Source organism: Streptopelia decaocto (genome assembly GCF_964273445.1).
Source record: "Streptopelia decaocto genome assembly, chromosome: 9".
NCBI classification, from domain to species: domain Eukaryota; kingdom Metazoa; phylum Chordata; class Aves; order Columbiformes; family Columbidae; genus Streptopelia; species Streptopelia decaocto.
Window position 1 is genome coordinate 19,481,774 of NC_138664.1, and position 19,500 is coordinate 19,501,273.

Consider the following 19,500-nt stretch of genomic DNA (forward strand, 5'->3'; position numbering starts at 1 on the left):
GCCTCACTCATTCAGCCAATCCCAGCACGAGGCTACTCCCGGCCCCGCCAATCCCGCCCCCCGCCCGTTTCAGTTCCACCCAATCGCGGCCCGTCCCTTGGATCCGCCCGCCGGGTGCGGAGGTGGGGGCGGCTCGTTACCCGCCGTGTGGGGACAGCGGGACAGGAGCGGCGGTTCGTGTGTTCGAACTCGGTGCTGGGTTTGCAGCTTTGCACTTGTTTGCATGTGTGAACGAACCTCTCTGTGTGAGCCGGCTCCGCTGAGGACCGCGGTGAGACATTAACTGCTACGTGTAGGCGCAAAGAGCTGACGAACTCCAGCTGAGCGTGTGCGGCTTTGGCTTAAGAATAAAAATGAGAATGTTTAGATTAAGAAGCTTCTGGGGAAATAATTGTAATAATTGTAACATGGGGACCGTTTCCTCTAGTGAAATACCACCTTGTTCCCCCTTAGGAGGCATCTTTAGAGTAAGTTTGCTGGAAACACCCTCAAGTCCGAGGAGCTGCAGGACATCTGCAAAAGTGCATGTCCTGCAGTGGCCTCCCAGCCCAGAGCCCTTCTCCAGCCCCTGCCTGCGCCTGGGACTGACCCCTGCGGCACAGGAGCGGAGACCGGGCTAAACCAGACCCGCTCCAGCCCTGGGGCCAGTTCTCAAGCCAGCAGCCCGGGCACTGAGTGATGCTGCAGCTCCAAACCAAACAGACGGAGGGAAAGAGGTGTCTGGAGGACCCAGGGAGCGAAGAGCAGCTGCTCCTGGGAGGGGGAAGGAGAGGTTGACTGCACATTGAGGAAAGGGGTGTTTGGGAAATGGAAAGTGGAAACAACACAAATCGCACAGGCTTGCCACACACTCTCCATGCAAACCATTTATTGCCACGCACGAGGGATGCCAAAGCTGCCAGCACTATGCCAGTCCCTTGGGGATGGATGCTCCAGCCCCATGTGTCCCCTAGGCACATCATCCCCTCCATCACTGCAGCGCTGGAGACACCTGGGGGAGAAGATGGGCTGTGGTGATGCTGGGCTGGGGTTCAGAGTCCCCTGGGATGCTGGCTCCTACCATGGCACCGGCGAGCTGGCCCAGCCCCAACAGGGCAAGGGCGAAGTGGACGCAGTTGCAGGTGATGGCGTTGTATTCCAGTGCCTGGTCCATGGCCGCCCGGACCCGCCGCTGCAGGGCGGCCACATCCAGCCCTCCTTTCCTCCGCAGCACCTTGGCCGGGCCCCGCGTCCGCAAGAGGTGGTTCTTGCCATGCTTGGCCACAATCCCCGATGGGGATGTCCCCGAGCTGCCTGCAGGGTGGAGGGGACTCTGTGTCTCATGTTCTTTCCATGCAGACATCCCCACGTTGTGACCATCTGGTGGGGCTCACCTTCCAGGTGGATGATCTCTCCGTCACCGCAGTACACACCAGCGTGGGCGCCGCACCAGCCAGGGCTCCCGGAGGCCAGCGGGAAGAGGAAGAGGTCCCCAGGTTGGGGCGTGGCCACCCCATTGGGTACCACGTCGAAGTGCTGGCCCAGCAGCCCCTCACAGACGAAGAACGCCGTGGTGCTCGCTGCCCCAGCCACCACCTGCAGACCCGGCTGTGTCTCAGGGCCACCGATGGCCCGGGGACAGCAGCAGCATCACTGACCCTCTGGCTCATCCCCTGTTCCCAGTGGCTTGGGCACAGATTGGGTCTTCAAGGAAGTGGAAACCCCCGGAGAAGGCGCCATCTCCTCCAAGTGCTGAGCACCCATGGGTGATGAGGAAAGGGCAGGGCGTATGGGATTTGGCCTTGTTGAACCAAGGGTGACACGGATGCTCTGGGGTGCCAAGGGGATGCTGGCACTTACCTGCCTGGAGCTGCTCACCTGGAGGGACAAACACCCAATGTCAGCCCCAGTGACACTGGGGACACAGGCCTGATGGCACCAGTGTCACAGTGCAGCTGCTGCCACCCCCCCCCCCCACCCAAGCACCTGGCTGGGGTTCCCGTGCCAGCACCCCCAAACCTGTCGCACCCAGGAGCTCAGCCAGTGCCAAGGCTGGAGGAACGGCCCCTCCGGGGCTTGCAGGGTCTGCAGCAGGGTGCTCACCTGTGGGGAGAGGGGACAGGGACACCCGGGACCCATCCCCTGCTGGCACCCACCCTTGGTAGCACCCATCCCCATGAGCATGCATCCCTGCTGGCACCAACCTCCGGTAGCACCCACCATTGTGAGCACCCACTCCCAGCCCATGCAGCCTCCCCCCACCCCGGCCCTGTGTCCCCAGACTCAGCACTGGGCAGGTCCCATCCATGGGGTCCGTGGTGACGGGTGCCACAGCAGCGTGGTGGCACCACCTGGGTGCAGGTGCCCACCCCGACGGCTCCACAGTTACCTGGCTGAGGAGGTTCATCTGCAAGGAGAAATGGTGTCTAGAGAGCTGCGGACACAGGGCTGTGCCCAGCCCCACCATGGGGACCTCTCTGTCCCCAAACAGAGTGGGTGGCACATAGCTGTGCCAAAACCTACGCTGCCAATTCAGGCACTGTGCCGGCGCCGGTACTGCCTCACCTTTGGGGTCTTCCGAGGTCCCCTGGCTCCACCGCGGTTCCCAAGCAGCTCCTGCTCCACCGGAGGCAGCGGGGCAGGACCTCTCCCCGGCGAGCAGCGCGGTGGCTCTTGGCACCCGCACCAAGCTCTGCCGGTGCCCGGAATGTGCCCAGACCACACCGACCGGCCCGGCCGTGGCACCCAGCCTGTTCTGTTCCTGCACCCTGAGGCCAGTCCTAGGGGAACAAACCCAGTGTTGTGCGACATTTCATCATCGAACCCCTTGGGTGACCCTGAAGGAGTCACGAAACGGCTCTGTGGTCACCAGGTACCAATAGCTGGTGGTCACCGCACTGATGCAAAAGCACCTCTTGGTGCCAAGACGCTTCTTGCCCTGCAGGTGGCCCAAGGGACATTGTAATCCTTGCTCTGGGCTGTCAGCGAAGGCTCTGGCAGGGCTTGGGGTGGGTGATGTGGGAGCTGCCACCCTCTGTCACCAACCATTATGAAAATAATACTGTTTTACTGCAAAATAAGCAAACTGCCAAACGAACCTCCACAAGGCACCGTAATTTTTCACGGAGAACAAAAAAATACCCCGTCCCACTTCCTTACAAATATCTTCATCATATTTTTTTTCGATTAAACTTTATTTAATTGAAAAACTAAGTTCGGATTCCCCCCAGACCCTCCCGCCGCCGAGCCCGCCCCTTCGCTCCTATTGGTCCGCCCAGCCCACGTGAGGCTCCGCGGGGGCTGCTGGGGAGTGTAGTCCGCCGGGACACAAAACTGCGCATGCACGCCGCCTCCACAGACTACATCTCCCAGCAGCCCCTGCGGCGCGTTGCCAATATTAATTCAGAGACCTCTTAATTTAGCGAAATCTTAATTTAGCGAAGCGACGCGGACACAAACGAGGCTCGTGGGGTCACCGTGTGAAGAGGTAGAAGTTTATTGGAATATAAACATTCAGATAACGTGTAAGATAGAAAAAAAACCAACCCAACAACAACATATACAGACACTTGTTGGAAGGAGACGTTGAGGTATTTATCCACCGCCTAGGCTATCACATTTCTTTTTTTAAAATTTACTTATTTTATCTTTTTTTTTTGTTTTTTTTTAATTATTTTTTTTTTTTTAAATAGGTAAGAAAACTAGTAGCAAGGCTGCTGCAGCTGTTTGGTGAGAAACATCATCCGATGCGAAGGCGTTTGGAGCAAACGCACCGTCCTTGTGCCTTCCCCGTGCCAACCGGGACCTGCTGCAAGAGGACGCGCAGCTTTGGGTTTTATTCTGTTTTGCTTGTTTTTTAGCATCAAACCCAGCAAATCTCCCCCGCCGCAGGAGCACTAAAGGCCACGTGGAAGCAAGCTGGGGGATTTTTATTTCTTTCTTTCTTCTTTTTTCCTCATTTGCTATTTTAATTTTTGGTTTGGCTGCTCGCTGCAAAACCTTCGCTGGTCTGGAGTTGAAAGAGAATTAGCGACACTGCAAAGCAGAGCACTTCACGCAAGGAACAGTTCTACCCGCAGTATCAAAACCCCTGAGTACTTTACAATCGAACACGGTCGAGTGAAATGATGCGGAGCCGGGGGAGTGAGGGGACCCACCACCCTCGCTCAGCCTCCCCCGGCTCCTCCGCCCCGTCTCTGCTGCTGGTTTCCACAAGCCCGGTTTCCAAAACCCCGTTCCCCAAAGCCTGGCAGCTCAGTAGGAGACCTGGAGCTCAGCAAAACCTGCGTGTGCCAGGATCAAAGCCAGGCTTTAGGGAAAGGGTTAACTTCACAGTCTGACTTGGCTGGTCCTTGTTACTGAGGAAGGACCAGTTTATTGATGCAGCTTATTTTTACTGAGGTATCTGTTACACATCCTGACTTGATTCTTTCCCTGAATCGGATACAAAACAATCTGTTAGTCCCTATTTCCAGTCTAGTTGTGTAAAGCTTATAAACATTAATACTCTAGTAGTGTCAAAGCTGTTTAGCAGTTCAGTGATTCGAGTGCCTTTCTGTGCAAGAAAACACAACGTTAGCATGTGATACATCAGCAAAACCACCCATTACTAACCTCTGCTCCCCAGGACCAGAGAAGAAAGCATAAAGGAAAAGCAAAAAGTTCCCCAGTCCCACTTGTAGGAAAGAGCCCCCAAACCCACCCCAAAATAAAAATAATAATAATAAAAAAAAAAAATCACAAAAACATTAAAAAAAACCCAAAATAAAACAAAACCAAAAAACACACCAAAAGAAAACCAAAAAAAGGGGGGGAAAAAAATAAAAGAAAACCAAAACCCAATCTGAAACTGGAACAACAATCTGAGCAGTTCAGCCTCTCCGTGCCTGGTATGGGGTTGTTACTCCCATCCAAAGGGATGGGAGATCTCAGAGCAGCATCAATCTCGGGACATGTGCACCCTCAGCCGCTTTCCCTTGTCCTCCTGATGTTGGGCAGCACAGTAATTCAAGCCATAATATAGAAACTAACGTCTAGATAGCATGTAGCTTCTTGCAACTAGGAGGTGCTGCCTATGGTTTACACAAGCCTTACCACGAGCTCTCAGCAGCGCTGGGGGATTGAAAAGGAGAACCTGACGTTTGAGAGTTTAAAAGAAGGATTAGTGATTTCATTTTCTATGTATGTTTTGCAGCCCAGTCCTCAGGCTGCTGATGGGGCTTTTTCCTGTGGCTGTTTTTAAAATTCATACTTTTAAAATAAAATAAACAGCTTTTCATAAAATAAACAGCAGGGAGCACAGCACTAAGCAGAGGGCATCTCCCCCGTACCTGTAAAATCTCCCAGAGCACTAAGACAGGCTTACGTTGTTTGCAGGAAGGCACAGACGCTTCTAGGCTGAGCTTAGGCTCTGCGGTGCACACAGGTACGGCCCCCCCTGCCAAGTTTACGTGCTCCCCACAGCTCCGCTCACCTTGGGAGCAGATACAAGGTGCCTTTCTCTTCTCATACTGCACTCCAGAAAACTGGATTTTAGTAGGCTGAACCTCTCAAATTATAACATGGATTTTAAGTAAGATCATATCTACTGGCTCAGGGGTCATTACACAAGCACTTCCGCACAGGTGGAAAATGAGAGTAGCTTCTTATTTCAGTGTCTCTCACAAAGGCAAATCGTGCAATGCAGACAGAACGAGCTGTGTCGGGGATAACCCCGTCCCAGCAGGGCTGAGGAGCTGGTTGGGGGCAGCAAACTGCTTTTGCACAGACCCTGGAACTTGGAAAAAGAGCAGGGACTTTGCAAACGCCCTCGTGTCCAACATAAAGGACAGATCTTCTATGCCAACAGCCACTCTTGTCCTCTTTTCCTACCTCTCCCTGTCCTCCCATCTCATGCACATATCCTGGGACAATGCTGTTCAGGTTGTCTCCTGCTTAGCCTAAAGGACGGGGAAGCCACTGCTCTTTCGCTCAGCTTTTTTTCCCATCTCTGGTGATACGATTAAAAATAAAATTAAAAAAACCCCAACACAATGTCAGCAAAACCACGTATTAAAAAAAAAAACAAGCTATAAGATATGCAAATACTTCCTGAAGAGGTCAAAAAAAAAAAAAAAAGATAAAAACAACAACATAACAACCCAAAACAAACCCCCAACAACAAGTACATATCTGAGGTATTTCGTCTGCTCAAAAAAACCTGACTTGGGCCTGGAGGATGGGCAGGACGTCACCAGGGCAGGCTGGCTGGTGCTGGGACCTGATCTCCAGGCTGGGGCAAAGCCGGGAGGAGGAGAGGACAGAATGAGGCCACCTGAGCAGGACCTGAGCTCCTGGAGTCACTCAAGTCACCTTGCGTGGCTCCAGACATGGCTGGGCCTTCGCTTTTGACCAGCGGTTTGAGGGGTAAGGACAAGGAAGGGCTCGATTTCCTTCTCTCTGCTTCCACCCAGGAGAGCAAAAGGTTTTACTCAACTGAGAGGGAGCGACTTTCTTTTTGCTCATGTACAATTTGAAGGGGACTGGGCACCTGGAGGCTTTACAGAGCCCGTGGAAAAGACATGTGTGTGTGACATTAACCACAATACCTACACATGCCCCACTTGATTTCAAATATTTCTTCTACCTTGTGGAGAGCTTCTGGGGCTACTGAAAGACACTTGAGGAGAAGGAAGTCACTCACCAGCCCTTTTGTGAGGATCAAAACACAAAGTCAGGGGGATGAGTTCCTTGAGGGGAGAGAGACAAGGTCAAGGGTGTTTAAAGCTTGGCTGAAAGCCTGAAGAAGGTAACAATAGGAAAGACGCCAGCACCAGCCAGGAGAACTGAGCAGCTGATCGCGAGGTTTTTAACGTGTGTAACGGCTCTTTGGATTGTCAATACACGGAGTTGTTTTGTGGGAAAAAGTCCTTGTGGGTACCGGTTTGAGAAGAACCGAGTTTCCCTGCCCCAACTCCAGGTCTTTCCACCTGCCTTGGTGACGTCTCGGCCATCTCTCAACTCGCAGCTCCTAGAGACGATCCCTGATTGAAAAACGCCAGGCATGTCCCCCCCCTCCTCCATGTCCCACCCCCCAACAGGAACACAGCAAACCCTGGGAGGAGGAGGAGGAAGAAAACAAAAAGCAAAAGGGCGGAAGAAAGGGGAGAACAAAAGAAAAAGGCTGGCCAAACAGACAATGAAGAAAAAACTCGCTGGCATGGAACGGTTTCAACATCATCATCTCGCCGTTGGCCAACCCCAAAAGCAGGTTCCTTGAGATGAGGTAATCTGTGCGACTCCTTCGGCTCGCTCCCTCCCCGAGGAGAGGAAGAGGTGCCAGAGGCCAGTGTGAGACCAGAGGCTGGGCCGTCCGTCAGAGAGACCAGCTGGTGGAGGGCTCCGCGCCGGGCGTTCCGCGGGATGAGGTAGGGCTGGGGGAGCAGTGGGAGCTGCTGCTGCTGCTGCTGCAGGAGCTTTGGGTGCTGGAGCCTGCGATGAGGTGGACAACTGGCTTCTGGGCAAAAAGCACTCCTGTGAGGCGGAGAAAGAGAAGGTTAGCGGGGTGGTGGGGTGGTATGGCTGAGGAGGGTATAAAGAAGCACAGAATGTCAGGGGTTGGAAGGGACCTGGAAAGCTCATCCAATGCAATCCCCCCATGGAGCAGGAACACCCAGATGAGGTTACACAGGAAGGTGTCCAGGCGGGTTGGAATGTCTGCACAGAAGGAGACTCCACAACCCCCCTGGGCAGCCTGGGCCAGGCTCTGCCACCCTCACCCTGAACAAGTTGCTTCTCCTCTTTCAGTGGAACCTCCTGTGTTCCAGTTTGAACCCATTTTCCCTTGTCCTGTCACTGGTTGTCACCAGAAGAGCCTGGCTCCATCCTCCTGACACTCCCCCTTTCCATATTGATCCCCATGAATGAGTCCCCCGTCTCCTCTTGTCCAGCTCCAGAGCCCCAGCTCCCTCAGCCTTTCCTCACACGGGAGATGCTCCACTCCCTGCAGCATCTTGGTGGCTGCGCTGGACTCTCTCCAGCAGTTCCCTGTCCTGCTGGAACTGAGGGGCCACAACTGGACACAATATTCCAGATGCACCTTATCCATCCCCAAAAACCTCATCCTAACAGAGAGAGGCTTGGCGCAAGCCAAACAGGTGTGGAGACAGACCAGAGATAACCAGGATATCTGGAGGGATCACCAGGACTTGTTCCAGCAGCCTCTGCTTACAGAGGCCTGAGAAATCCCAGACTTTGGGGGTGAGAAGCAACTTTCATTGCCCCGCAGTGCCAGGTCCAAGGGTGCAGGTGTGTGACCTGCAGTGGTGAAGCGACTCGAGCAGAACACAGGGGACAATATCCCAGAGATGCACGAGGAAAAGCTGAGTAAAGCCGTTTCTCAGCAGGAGAAGAATGATAATACTCCTTTTAATGCTTCTAGAGAAGTCTTTTCCCTTAGATTTTGAAAATACTAACAACCACCTCCACCAGAAGGAAAGGGCATTCATCCTCACTGCCTAGGACCAAAAAAACCCCCAAACTAAACACACAGACAAAAAACCCCACACCACCAATGAAAGAGAGGAATCATCCTGCTCTGCACCACCAGCCCCAGCCCTGGGAGCAGCTCTTTCTCACCAGCGTAAATCGTGCCGTTAATCTCCACCGACATGTTGATGCTCCCAATGCCGTTGGGTGACAAATTCAGTGCTGCCGCTGCCGCTGAGTCTGGTTTGTCTTCTTTCAAGAAAGAAGAGAGGCAGAATTAGGTTACCAGCCCACCCCATGGTGATTTTGGGGCATCGGGCTATTAAAACAGAGAGAGGTTATGCAGACAGTCTGCTCAGGCTCTGGCATTGCATGGAAAACACATCTTTTTATCTCCTTTCAAGGCTGCTGGGGCAGCAAGTCCACCATCCCTGTAAAGAATGCAAAGGATGTTGTTCACATTTAACCTAAATGTTGCTATCAAGCTGTGATAAGCTCACACGGTGCTTTTCAAAAGCACAACATCATTTTTATTTTGCAATTGGGAAAGTCAGAGCATGAAAGACAGGACAGACTTGTCCACGGTCACCTAACAGAGGTGGGAATAGCACTGAGTCCTGAGGGCTCAGCCCGCAGCCTGTTACTCTTTGTAGAGACTAAAATCACTCCTAGCATTTTGATTTAGGAAGTTCAGGATAGAGAGAAAAAAAGGTAAAATAAAAGGGAACGAACATTACTTGATAAAATTTGTAGCCCTTTTCTGTTATGTTTTTATGTAAATGTGAAGTTTAGGTGGACAGACAGCTGTCAGGAACTGTGATGTGAAGTCCCAATCCCATTTAACTCCACTGCAAGCTGCTACTGCTTCAAAGGGGAACCTGCTTTGACCCTTTGCCATATATATTTTTCTGGCAAAGCATCTCAATAAAGCATTTACCAGCATTGCTCGCAAAGGCCTCAAGAAAACTCTTCCCTTTCTTCTAAGCCGTGCCAAACTTGCCTGGCCTTGTGCCTCCATCCCCATGTACAATTAATAAGGGGTCTGAGCCCTTTAATTTTAATGGATCAAAAGGTTTGGAGGAAGCAGCTGTTGGACCTGAAATTTTCAGAGGCTTTGCTGTCCAGGGAAGCGCAGCCCCCGGGACAGGTAAGGGAGCCACAGCACTTAAATCAGCTTTTGAAGCCACGATGTATAACAGTCTTGATTGTGACAATGTGACCTTTACAGGGTGACTCCCCTTTTACAAAAGCATTTCAGGAGCGCGTTTCCCAGGCCATGAATGCTGCTTATATGTGACCTCCTCACCCAGCTCGGCCAGGAGTTCTTTGCCTGGAGGCTGCGCGGAGGGTTGCAGCAGATGTTGGTAGAAATCACCTGATTTGCTCAAAGCCCTGGGACGCACAGGACCCCCCCCAAGATACATGAGGTTTTGTAGCCGCCTTGTCACACCTGACAAAGGATAATAAAGTAATTCCCCACAAGGCAAGTTCTGGGGAGGTTTAACAGCTCCAGTCATGAAGGAAACTCAGATTATCTTGTTGTGTGGGTCAAGTGGGTTTTATCAGCTCAGATGCAGAGCTTTCTGATGCCAGGCTGGACTCAGACGCTGCTGGATTATGCATCAACAAGAAGAGAATACAACCAGCAGCGGCAGGTTTAAAACCCAACAAAATATTGCTGTGAATGCTGCGGCGCTGCTCACCCTTGCCGTTGATTTTGATCTTCATGGGGATCTGCCGCGCCATGCTGAAGAGGTTGCGCTGCAGAGCCTGCTGGACCAGCCGCTGCTCCTCCTCCGTCATCCGCGACACCTTCTTCTCGGGGGGCTCTCCCGACTCCAGCCTCTCCCGCAGCTGCTCCAGGGTGGCTGCTCTCGCTGCCACCGTAGCCTGTTGGCTCGCCAAGGTCACTGGCACGGCAATACGGTTTGGCATAGACACGGTCAAGGGCACGCCGTCACCTAGACAAGGAAAGAGTCGCTTAGTCCCCTCCTGCGGCCCTTCCTAAAGCGAGCAGGCAAATGTTGAAACAAGCAGGATATTCTGAGCCACCCAAGCGGCTACTCTCAATGTGGATAAAATGGAAAAAACCCCTGTGTTTCAGCGCCTGCACCTTTGCTGCAAATGAAAGTAGCCAACCTTTTCTGACAGCCGCTGCTGGAGACACCCGAGGATTGCTGGTCCCGCTGCCCGGCGCGACGCCGATGATGGGGAAGCGGATTTTTGGGGGAGACAGGAGGGAAGGAGGCCCTGGGGTGGTGGGTGAGTAGCTGAACAAAGAGGAGCTGTAGCTGGGCCGCCTGCCCTCCCGCCTGTTGCCGTCGATGGCAGCCTGCAGCTCGGCGGGAGAACTCAGGGACTTCTTCTCACACTCGTAGGCGTACAAGTACTTCATATACCTGGGAGAGAGGCGAGCAGAGGGAAATTCAAGAAGGTTTCTCAACAGAACACGAAATTATAGGCTACAGCAACAAGCAGCGTGTTCAGGAAGCCTTTCAGGCTGAGGTCCTCCGCGGATTTGGAGTCTTTGTCTGCGTATCGTGGTCTTTGCACATCGTGACGGCCGCTGCGCTTGGCTTGATGAGCATTGAGCAGTTTGGGGGTGAAGCACGGCTCTCGCAAAGAAACTCTGAGTTTACTCAGTGTTTATAGGGGAGCACATAGTTACACACCACGGCGAAACATCCAGAATTACTTTACAACTGAGATACCATTGAAAACGGTAAGAATTAAGATCTTGGACTGTAATATTAATGCAAGGAAGGATGTCTGAGGAATTACCCTTGTCTAAGTCATTCGTACTGGGCAGCACTGAACCTCTTGCTGAATTCTATCAGGAGACGGTCTGTTTGTACCATGGAAAGGAAAACGACAAGGAGCTTCCCTCTCTGGGGCTTCCAAAAACCGAGTCTGTGTAAGAGCTGGGTGTGGATTCCCAGAGCCCAGCCTCCCATGCTCAACTTACTAAAGCACAGCTTTGCCTTCTTGCTTAAATTTTACAGTAGGTTTACTTTCACCTTTCTTTCTCCTCTGCCTATTCTATTTTTCTTCCTTTTTCTCTCCTTGCCTAACCAACATGAGGTACTGGGGGTCAGAAAAGCAAGCCCCACAGCAAGTGACAAATCCAAGTTTCCATGACTAGATAGTGATAAACCAGACATTTAAATGATCAAGTTCATACTTGATGCCTACAAATCAGGAGACCTCCCTCCTCACTGTGCTAAGTGCTCTTCAGAGACAGAGCAAAACCCTCCTTGCTCTGAGTTTAAGCTCTGAAGAGGCAAGAAAGGCAGAGGAGGAGGGAGACACAGCGAATGAGGCAATGGTGTATTAGTGCTGAGATTGTAGGGAAGGAAGGGGAATGAGTTCAGGAAGAATCAGCGCTAAGGAAAATGAGAGGAGAGGGAATAGAAAGGAAAAGCCGCAAACTTTGGATGACAGGGATAAGTGAACAACTTATCAGCCCCTCCCTGGCCACAGAGTAGAAATTAAGCTTGCAGTTTTTCCAGCCCAGTCCTCATCCTCCTGGACTCACTGGGTTCGCAGCGTGAAGGCGGCACTGGTGATGGAGGTGGGCAGGTTAAGGCCTTTGGTGATCTCTCGCCAGATCTTCTTGTTGATGATTTCCACCAGCCCTCCTTTCTCGGTCACCAGCTTGTAGAGCATGTAGAGATCCAGGATCTGCTTTGCCATGATGGGGATCCGGTTGATGGGGGTTCCTACAAGGGAAGGAAACACGGAGTCAGAGAGGCCAAGAAAACCGGCAGGTTGTGGCTATCGATCTTCTGTCTAATAGGAAATTCAGGCAACTCTATTTGTAGCCTGACTTGAGGCCTCTCTATGGGCGAGTAAATGAGCCAGAGAAGTGCAGCGACATGGCACGTCCTTTTCATGAAAAATCCTTTCCTGTAGGTAAAAGCAATTATCAGCCACATAACAAACCTGCAGCTAAGAGCGACTTTGAAAACAGAAAGAGGGGAAGCGGGGACTATTCAGTCCTAGGGGTGAGGCATCACTTTTTTTATGAGCTCCCAGGGCAATTTCAGATAAAAATCTGTATCGTTTGTGCTCAGGAAGGGGCTGAGCAGCCAAGGCATCCTTGTGGCTGCTTGGAGAAGCACCGGGCATCCAAAAGCTTTTTGGAGCCCAAAACAAGGTCCTGCTCTGCCCTTGTGAGGACAGACAGGGCAGGAAGGGAAACAGCTCCATCCTGTTCAGTTTTGTCATCTCGTGCACTAACGGCGGCGAGAAAATCTCATTTTTAACCTTTTAGCAGCATCTCAAAGCGATAAAGCGCGTGGGGTTTGTAAAGGTCAAACTAACGAGATTTAGGCAAGGAGAGGAAGGGGTAGGGGGAGAAAAAACATGCTGATGTAGCAAAGCTTTTATTTTCCATAGGAAACACTGTCCTGGATCAAAGCGCCGTCCATCCGAGGGCAGCACCGCAACGGCCAGCACCAGCCTCTCCAGGAAAACGCTGTAATGGACGATTATGGAATCCCCACCCCACAGGGGACACTTCTGCCACCGCTCATCAGCCAGCGAGCCGCTTAATGCCCCGAAGCAGAGCAGTTTATGGCCCTTATAAATGGGTTTTATTCTGTTTAGTGAAAAGGAGTTCAGCTCAGCTCCGCAGATGTCCTCATTATACATGTATTTTTTTTCCTCTCTTTTCTTTTTGAAGCCTGTTATGTGGTGCCAATTCCCACAGGTTAATGAGATGTTGGGTAGAATAAGTAAACTTTTTCAGCTTTAAAAGGGCTGCCTTCAATTTCCCCAAGTTACTAACTCTTAAACTGTAAGAAAACATAAAGAGCAACCTGATCAGGCTTGGCCTGCACGCCCCGTCATTTTATATCTCTCATATCCTCTTTTCCTCGCCTTGTCTAAACAACCCCTTCCCTGCCCAGGACGGAGAAGCCCACAAAGCAGTAATTTCACAAACTACATCAGATCCTCTTCCTGCACTTCAGAGACAACAGTTCCCTCAGGGAGCAGCGACAGAGATGTTTCTAAACTGTTTAAACACACCGCGGCTCCATCCATCCATCCATCCATCCATCCATCCATCCATCCATCCAGCCCCGAACCAGGAGCTGGTCCCTCCCAAAAACCCACCCTGGGTAAACGCAATTCCTCAATTCGCTTCGCTGTTTGTTTTGTTTTCCTCAGGCACCATTTTGTCTCGCTGTGTTATTCCAAAGATTGAGAGCATCGTTTGAGGCACACGGAGGGCTGGGAGCGATCGCGTTACCAGCCTGAAGTTATCATTCATCGGCTGAGCCGCAGCAACCAGAGTCACACCCAAGTGAAAAGCAGGGAAACATTCACCTCCTATGGTCTCTAGGAAGAGCTGAGGTGTTTTTTTCCACCCCAAAATGTTAATACTCCAGCATTTTTACCCCAGCACCAAGCAAAGTTGGGGTGTCCTAAGCCTTTGCTCCGGTGGGGCAGCATCCAGACCTCCAGCAACCCTGTGCTGCTCAAAGTCACCTACTTTTCCCCAATCCAATTTAGGGAACAGCATTAGCTTGTCCAGAAGGGACTTTCATCCAGCTCTGCTTGGACAGGGACCAGATGGAGAATGAAAGGGGTCACGGATTAAGGCTCCTCAGGCAAAGAAGCTGCTAAAACAGACTATAAGGAAACACCTACTTTTTAATATGCTGCTTTTATCCTAAACGCGGTTTTCCTCTCCTCTAGACTCTCCCATTTCAGCAGCTGAAAAGGCGCACAAGTATATTCATCCAAATGCTTACATGAAAGGGACAAACATTATCTACATCAGTGGGAAACAAAGGTTTGAACGTATTTCCAGAGAGCCGGCTCATAGCTGGGGCAGAAAGAGCAATCAGCTCTGACCTCCCCACCTCACGTCACAGCCCCTCTGACACCTTCCCTTCCTCGAGTGTGCTTTAAAACAAGCCCCACGGACCACAGTGCCCTGAAATGTAATTAGTAGCTTTATAAACCTCTAGCTGCTTTTTTTTCCCCCCATAAGATTTCTTTATGAATGCTGAGAAAACTTTACAGCAGGGACAAAACTACTTTCATCCTATTATACCACTTGTGCATGGTGATACAATTATTTTCTCCCACATCTGCCCATAGTAACACCCCCAGTAATATCCCCCACAAGCCAACAAAGAGGGATTTGGGTTTTGAACCTGGAAAATTAACTGTACTTCTTTAGGTTTCATAGGATCTGACTGCAAAAGAGCTGAGAGGCAGGGAAGTGCCGCTCCCATCTCCTCCCCCAGCCCCTCTGCGAGGAAAGGCAAAGCGATAAAGTCTTTATTGGAAACCCCCAGCGCTCCAACAGGAAAGGCTGAAAAACGAGTATCAGGGGACGATGGGGATGCTGAAGCCCAGCGGATCCTTTCAGAGGCGGCTGCGGGGCTTGTCAGGGGCCGTGATGGATTACTGTCATCTGGCAGCATCAGGATTAATGATCCGGAGGTCAGAGGGGAGAATTCCAGCGGGAAAGGTCAGCAGCCGGGGGCACAGCGTAAGACTTGTTGCCTTTTGATGGCAAACTCATTTTACTGTACTTCCCAGCCTCTGTATTCTCAGAAATGCTCTATGTATCACGCTCGAAAGAGCCAGAAGTCTTGTGCAAGTCAAGGCGAAGGAGATGACTCGTTTTCTTGGTAAATGACTTTTCTTTTTAATATAACCCCAGCTACATAAGCACGGGCCATTCCTGCAAGGAATTGGCCAAAGGGGGGACACGAGGAGCCTGTTTCCACTGGAAAAGAGACGATGAACAGCTGATGAGCACCTTGGGAAGACAAACCTTAAGGCAGGCAAAGTCTGGAAGGAGAAAGAAGAATCACCCCGTAGCTCATGGGCTCCTGGTTTTCTGAAGGGAAAGACACATGTAGCTACAATTCCGATTTCTGGAATAAAGAGTTTCCCTGGAGGAAGCCTGACTGTAGCTATAAACATCTCTGCCCCCTCTGCCAGGACATTTCACACCACTCAAAAGCCTCTTCTGTTTCAGAGGGATAGTACAGAAGCCTAAAGGGCTCATATGGATGGGCCTGAATGTCCCCGGCGCGGCAGCAACTGTTTGATTCTCACTCTTCAAGAGCCATTACGAAGGGACTGAGGAAGCTGTAAACCCCAGATAATCTTGGAACGACTGTTTTTCCATCTATTTGGCAATGAACTGGTAGCAGGGGAAGCGGCGCTGGCCAAGCCTTCGCGTTTCTTCCTGTTCTTCATCCTATCTGAGCCGAACTTCTGACTTCAGCCTAAATCTGAAGATGTTGACTGATGTTAAACAAGGAAAATTACTTCTAACTATGACTAGTTTTTAACCAAATGGTAGAAAATAAGTCCTCGCCTGGTGCAGAGCCACCAGCAGCCTAAGCCACAACTTGCCCTGCACACCAGAGACAAAGAGCAGTTAATTACACCCAGCCTAGAGCACTACACTTCTTCAATCACCTCCCCCCCTTTTTATTTCCTATCCAATTTACTTTCAGAAGTGCCCATTTTTTAAGAGAGGAACAAAGGAGGTGAGAATCCCGAACCTTTATTCCGCAGAGCAACATTCAAAGTGCAAAAAAGCACACTTTGGAGTGGAAAAGAGACATTTTTAAGCCACAACCTGTACAAAGAAAGAGCTGCTCTTTCCTGCTTCCACTCTAAATATGTTCAGAAGAGAAGCAGTAGCAGACAGCCAGAAGGAAGAGGTTTTCTCCAGGAGACTAGGGAAGTCCACAGTAATTTCAAATAGTTTTGAACCAAGTCTTGAAGAGATCTTCATGTTTCTTTGAAGGGAGAGAAAGGAATTACTTGGTATGAATGATGTCCCCGCTCTCCCAGGCTATACAGAGGTAAAATTGAGTTTAACAGCAAATCAGCAGCCTGGAGTACAAGCAGATCAACTTGAACCTGCACCGTCTCAGTTCCTGGTTTGAATCCAAACCCCGGCTGCCTTCATGCCTGTTCAGCCACCCCAGCTCCTCTGCGCGAGTCGTGTGTGTCAGTCTGAGTCTGTCCTGAGCGCTCAAAATACAAAGCAAAGCTACAGAAACAAGGGAAACAACCTCTCCCCTCTGCCTCCTTGCCTGTGCCCCGGCGGATCTAATCTCTCCCTCCGCCTGGCATCGCCACCGCAGGCATTCTCACCTCCCGACAGGAATGTCACCACTCGAGCCACCAGCCCGCGGACCATTAGCCACTCCTAGCGAAGCAGGAGCCAGGAGAGAGGGTAATTAATCACATTCAATTTGACAGGAGGCCCACTTCTTATCTGCACCTCTCCAAACGCCAGCAGTTTCTGCTTCCCTCCTCAATAAGCGAGGCTGACAGCAGCCCCTTATCAGATTTCGGCAGCCGAACCGGCATCCAGTTGTATCAGCCGAGGCTCCAGCCACACAAACCTTCCCACACCGGGAGCTTCTCCATCCCCAAAACAGAGATCCCGCCGAGATTTGCTGCTACTGACACAGCTGGATCCAATAGATTTGCTTTTACACACAAATTTCTTCAGCAGATGTCGAACTACCGTGCAATCGGTGGTGGGTTTCCATACGTACGACCTCTCTGTGGATACAGAACATAATGGGGAGAAAGGAGCTGGGCAAAATAAAGGTTGGTCCAAAATTTTCATGCCAAACAGTTCCGCTCTGCCATCCACCTGGATATCAACAGCATCATCACTTCAGTGTTGAGCCACCTCTGCTGTTTAAGCGCTGCGGTTCATTGATCATTTGAAAAACATGCTTTTAAATTTGGGAAGGGAGGGCCAAGAACATCCAAAGCGGAGAGGAAGCACCAATATAAGAAAGAGCTTGAGAAAAGCAGGATTTGAGACACAAACGTCCAGTATTTGAGATGCTGCAAAAACACGTGACAATTTAACATCTCAATTTTCAGAGGAAGTGAGGAAATAACCCCTTTGGCTCCATCGCTTCACTCGAGCAGGCTGGTATCAGATGAATGCACTATAGAAAGCTTCACACAGAGCAACAATCACCAAACATTCCAAATTAATATCTTTTTCACCTCATCCAATGCCAGCTCAGTTGATAACGAAACATTTAGGCTGCTCTAACATTCTTCACGCTGGCTACATTTAAAACAAGGCTCCGGTAAGCCAGAACCAAGTAAGCTCTGAATGCTATTCTTCCATTGATTACAGCTGCAACTGCCAATATGATTTTTCTTTGGAACTAAAGCAATATTCAATACAAAAAGTCTCCTGTCTCCATGACTGGAATGAATGCTTTGATTTATAAAAAAAACCAAAACAAAACAAAATAGAAGTAGAGGAGAAAGTTTTTCCTGATGGAAGGACCTGCTGATAACTACCTCTAAATAATTCCAAATTGACACAGGTAAATTCCAGAATATCAGCTTACATATCTGGTGATGACTTTGAGTCACCTGCCAGCCAAGGCTGACGGGCAAGACACTCCCTGTAAAATAAGAGATCCCAAGCGCTTTGCATCTGATTTTATTCTAGCATCACTTAAAAGTATTTAAGAACAAGGAGCGGTACATTTTCCGTCCCCTGTTCTGAAAGGCTCAAAACCTCTTAGAGAATACAGAGGGATGTAAACCAGAATGCCAGTTCCCCCTAAAAACTTAAAGAAACTCATTCTTTTTGACAATGTAAAAGTAAAAGCCTAAAATACTTCACTGATCCCTGCTTTAAAGGAGGGACACGAGGCAGAGATTGTGCTGTGTACAAACCCAAGGCTATAACACAAAGATGACCTTGCCTGGTTGATTTGTACCGTCCAGAACAGACCTTTGCGGTGCCTCAGGTGAGAATTTTCCACTGCAGAACATCACCTGCTATTCCGGGAAGCGTTTGCTGGGGCTCAGCATTAAACGGGTAGCAAAGGATGCTGCGATTTTATCAGTTCATCTATTGATGTCTCATTTAGAGAACTACAGCGCTTAATTCAGATTCCAAAATACCTCCAGAGGGTCACAAGAAACCTGCAAAACTGAATCAGCAGAAGAACGAAGCGTATTCCCTGGACAAACATTTCATAAACACCGCTTGGCCTACAGATAAAAGAATCCATCAGTAAACGCTTTTGTCAATCCTGTGGATTTGTTGTATTTCCACGTTTAAGATGTGCAGACAGGGCACACAACAGCAGGAAAACATTAAAACCACACGCTCAGACTTACAAAGCCCCTTCTATGTATATACACATAAAAAAGCCCAGAATGGTCAAGCCATCTGGGAAAACCAAGGTCACGCAGAAACCTTGAACAAAATTAGTAGAGCTGTACAATTGGAGACGTTTTATGAGGTCTTCACAAAGGCAGCACTTAAAATGAACAAAACAGCTTCCCTTGAAAGGGAATAATACAGCCTAGCACGCAGTTAGATCTCTTCCCCACCAAACCTTTGCTCAAGGGGAAGGTCTCGCACGAACATGGTTGATCCTTTCAGGGGATCAAACAGTCCCACTGCTCCATTTTTCTACGACTCCTCATAGCGATGGCCTTCTATCGCATGGAAAAGAGACGGAGCCAAAATTTACCCTCCGGGTACGTTCACAGGGTGAGAAAGAACGTGAAAAGAAGAGGAAAACGTCATAATCTCGGAGTATGATCTGAGTAAATAAACTTGCCCATCTGGCTGTGTACATTTAGGTCATCAAATTCTTTTCAGCAATGCAAAAGTGAAGGAACACAGAATTACCCTGAGTGATTGTAATGGATGAAGTTCCAGCCTGGGCACTTGGCAAACAAACCCATCTTCTGTGCCTCGCAGAGAAGCCTCAGCCTGTGCCCTAAAAAAACGCCCCGAGCCACCAACTTGCCTACAGAGTGGCTTAAAAATACAGCTGCTGAGGAAGCAGCCCTCAAGACATCCAAAGCTCAGGTTGTCACAAGACACCAGACCAGCTCTGGAGAGAATCCACTGGTGAAGCTGCTTATCCCTGCTCGGTTTGAGGAAAGACCTTTAGTTTGAGGCTGCAGAGGAGCCGAGAACAGGGAAGGTGAGAGTGTTAATACAAACTAGGATCAGCCCTGCCGAGCTGTGCCAGGTCAGTCTTGTCATAGGCCTGGTTCAAA

General features: G+C 50.2%; 2 protein-coding genes across 4 annotated transcripts in view; both read right to left on the bottom strand.

The window, feature by feature from the left end:
- Positions 1-286: 286 nt before the first annotated feature.
- LOC309443827 (uncharacterized protein) lies at positions 287-2,446 on the bottom strand (the record flags this gene model as incomplete). Its single annotated transcript, XM_082061100.1, has 6 exons — positions 287-340; positions 1,061-1,293; positions 1,374-1,575; positions 1,840-1,857; positions 1,999-2,082; positions 2,369-2,446. The coding sequence occupies 6 exons, from the start codon at positions 2,444-2,446 to the stop codon at positions 287-289; spliced, it is 669 nt and encodes a 222-aa protein (XP_081917226.1).
- Positions 2,447-3,451: 1,005 nt separating this feature from the next.
- The window catches only part of ARID3B (AT-rich interaction domain 3B), a 31,807-nt gene continuing 15,758 nt past the window's right edge, over positions 3,452-19,500 (bottom strand). For 2 of the 3 annotated variants that reach the window (XM_082061396.1, XM_082061397.1), the window contains exons 5-9: positions 11,981-12,164; positions 10,585-10,844; positions 10,149-10,406; positions 8,596-8,697; positions 3,452-7,491 (exon numbers count right to left, since the gene is read on the bottom strand). In XM_082061396.1, the coding sequence (XP_081917522.1) occupies positions 7,334-7,491; positions 8,596-8,697; positions 10,149-10,406; positions 10,585-10,844; positions 11,981-12,164 (962 nt within the window). In that variant the 3' untranslated portion in view covers positions 3,452-7,333. The remainder of the gene's footprint in view (positions 7,492-8,595; positions 8,698-10,148; positions 10,407-10,584; positions 10,845-11,980; positions 12,165-19,500) is intronic. The other variant, XM_082061398.1, reaches the window with a different exon arrangement.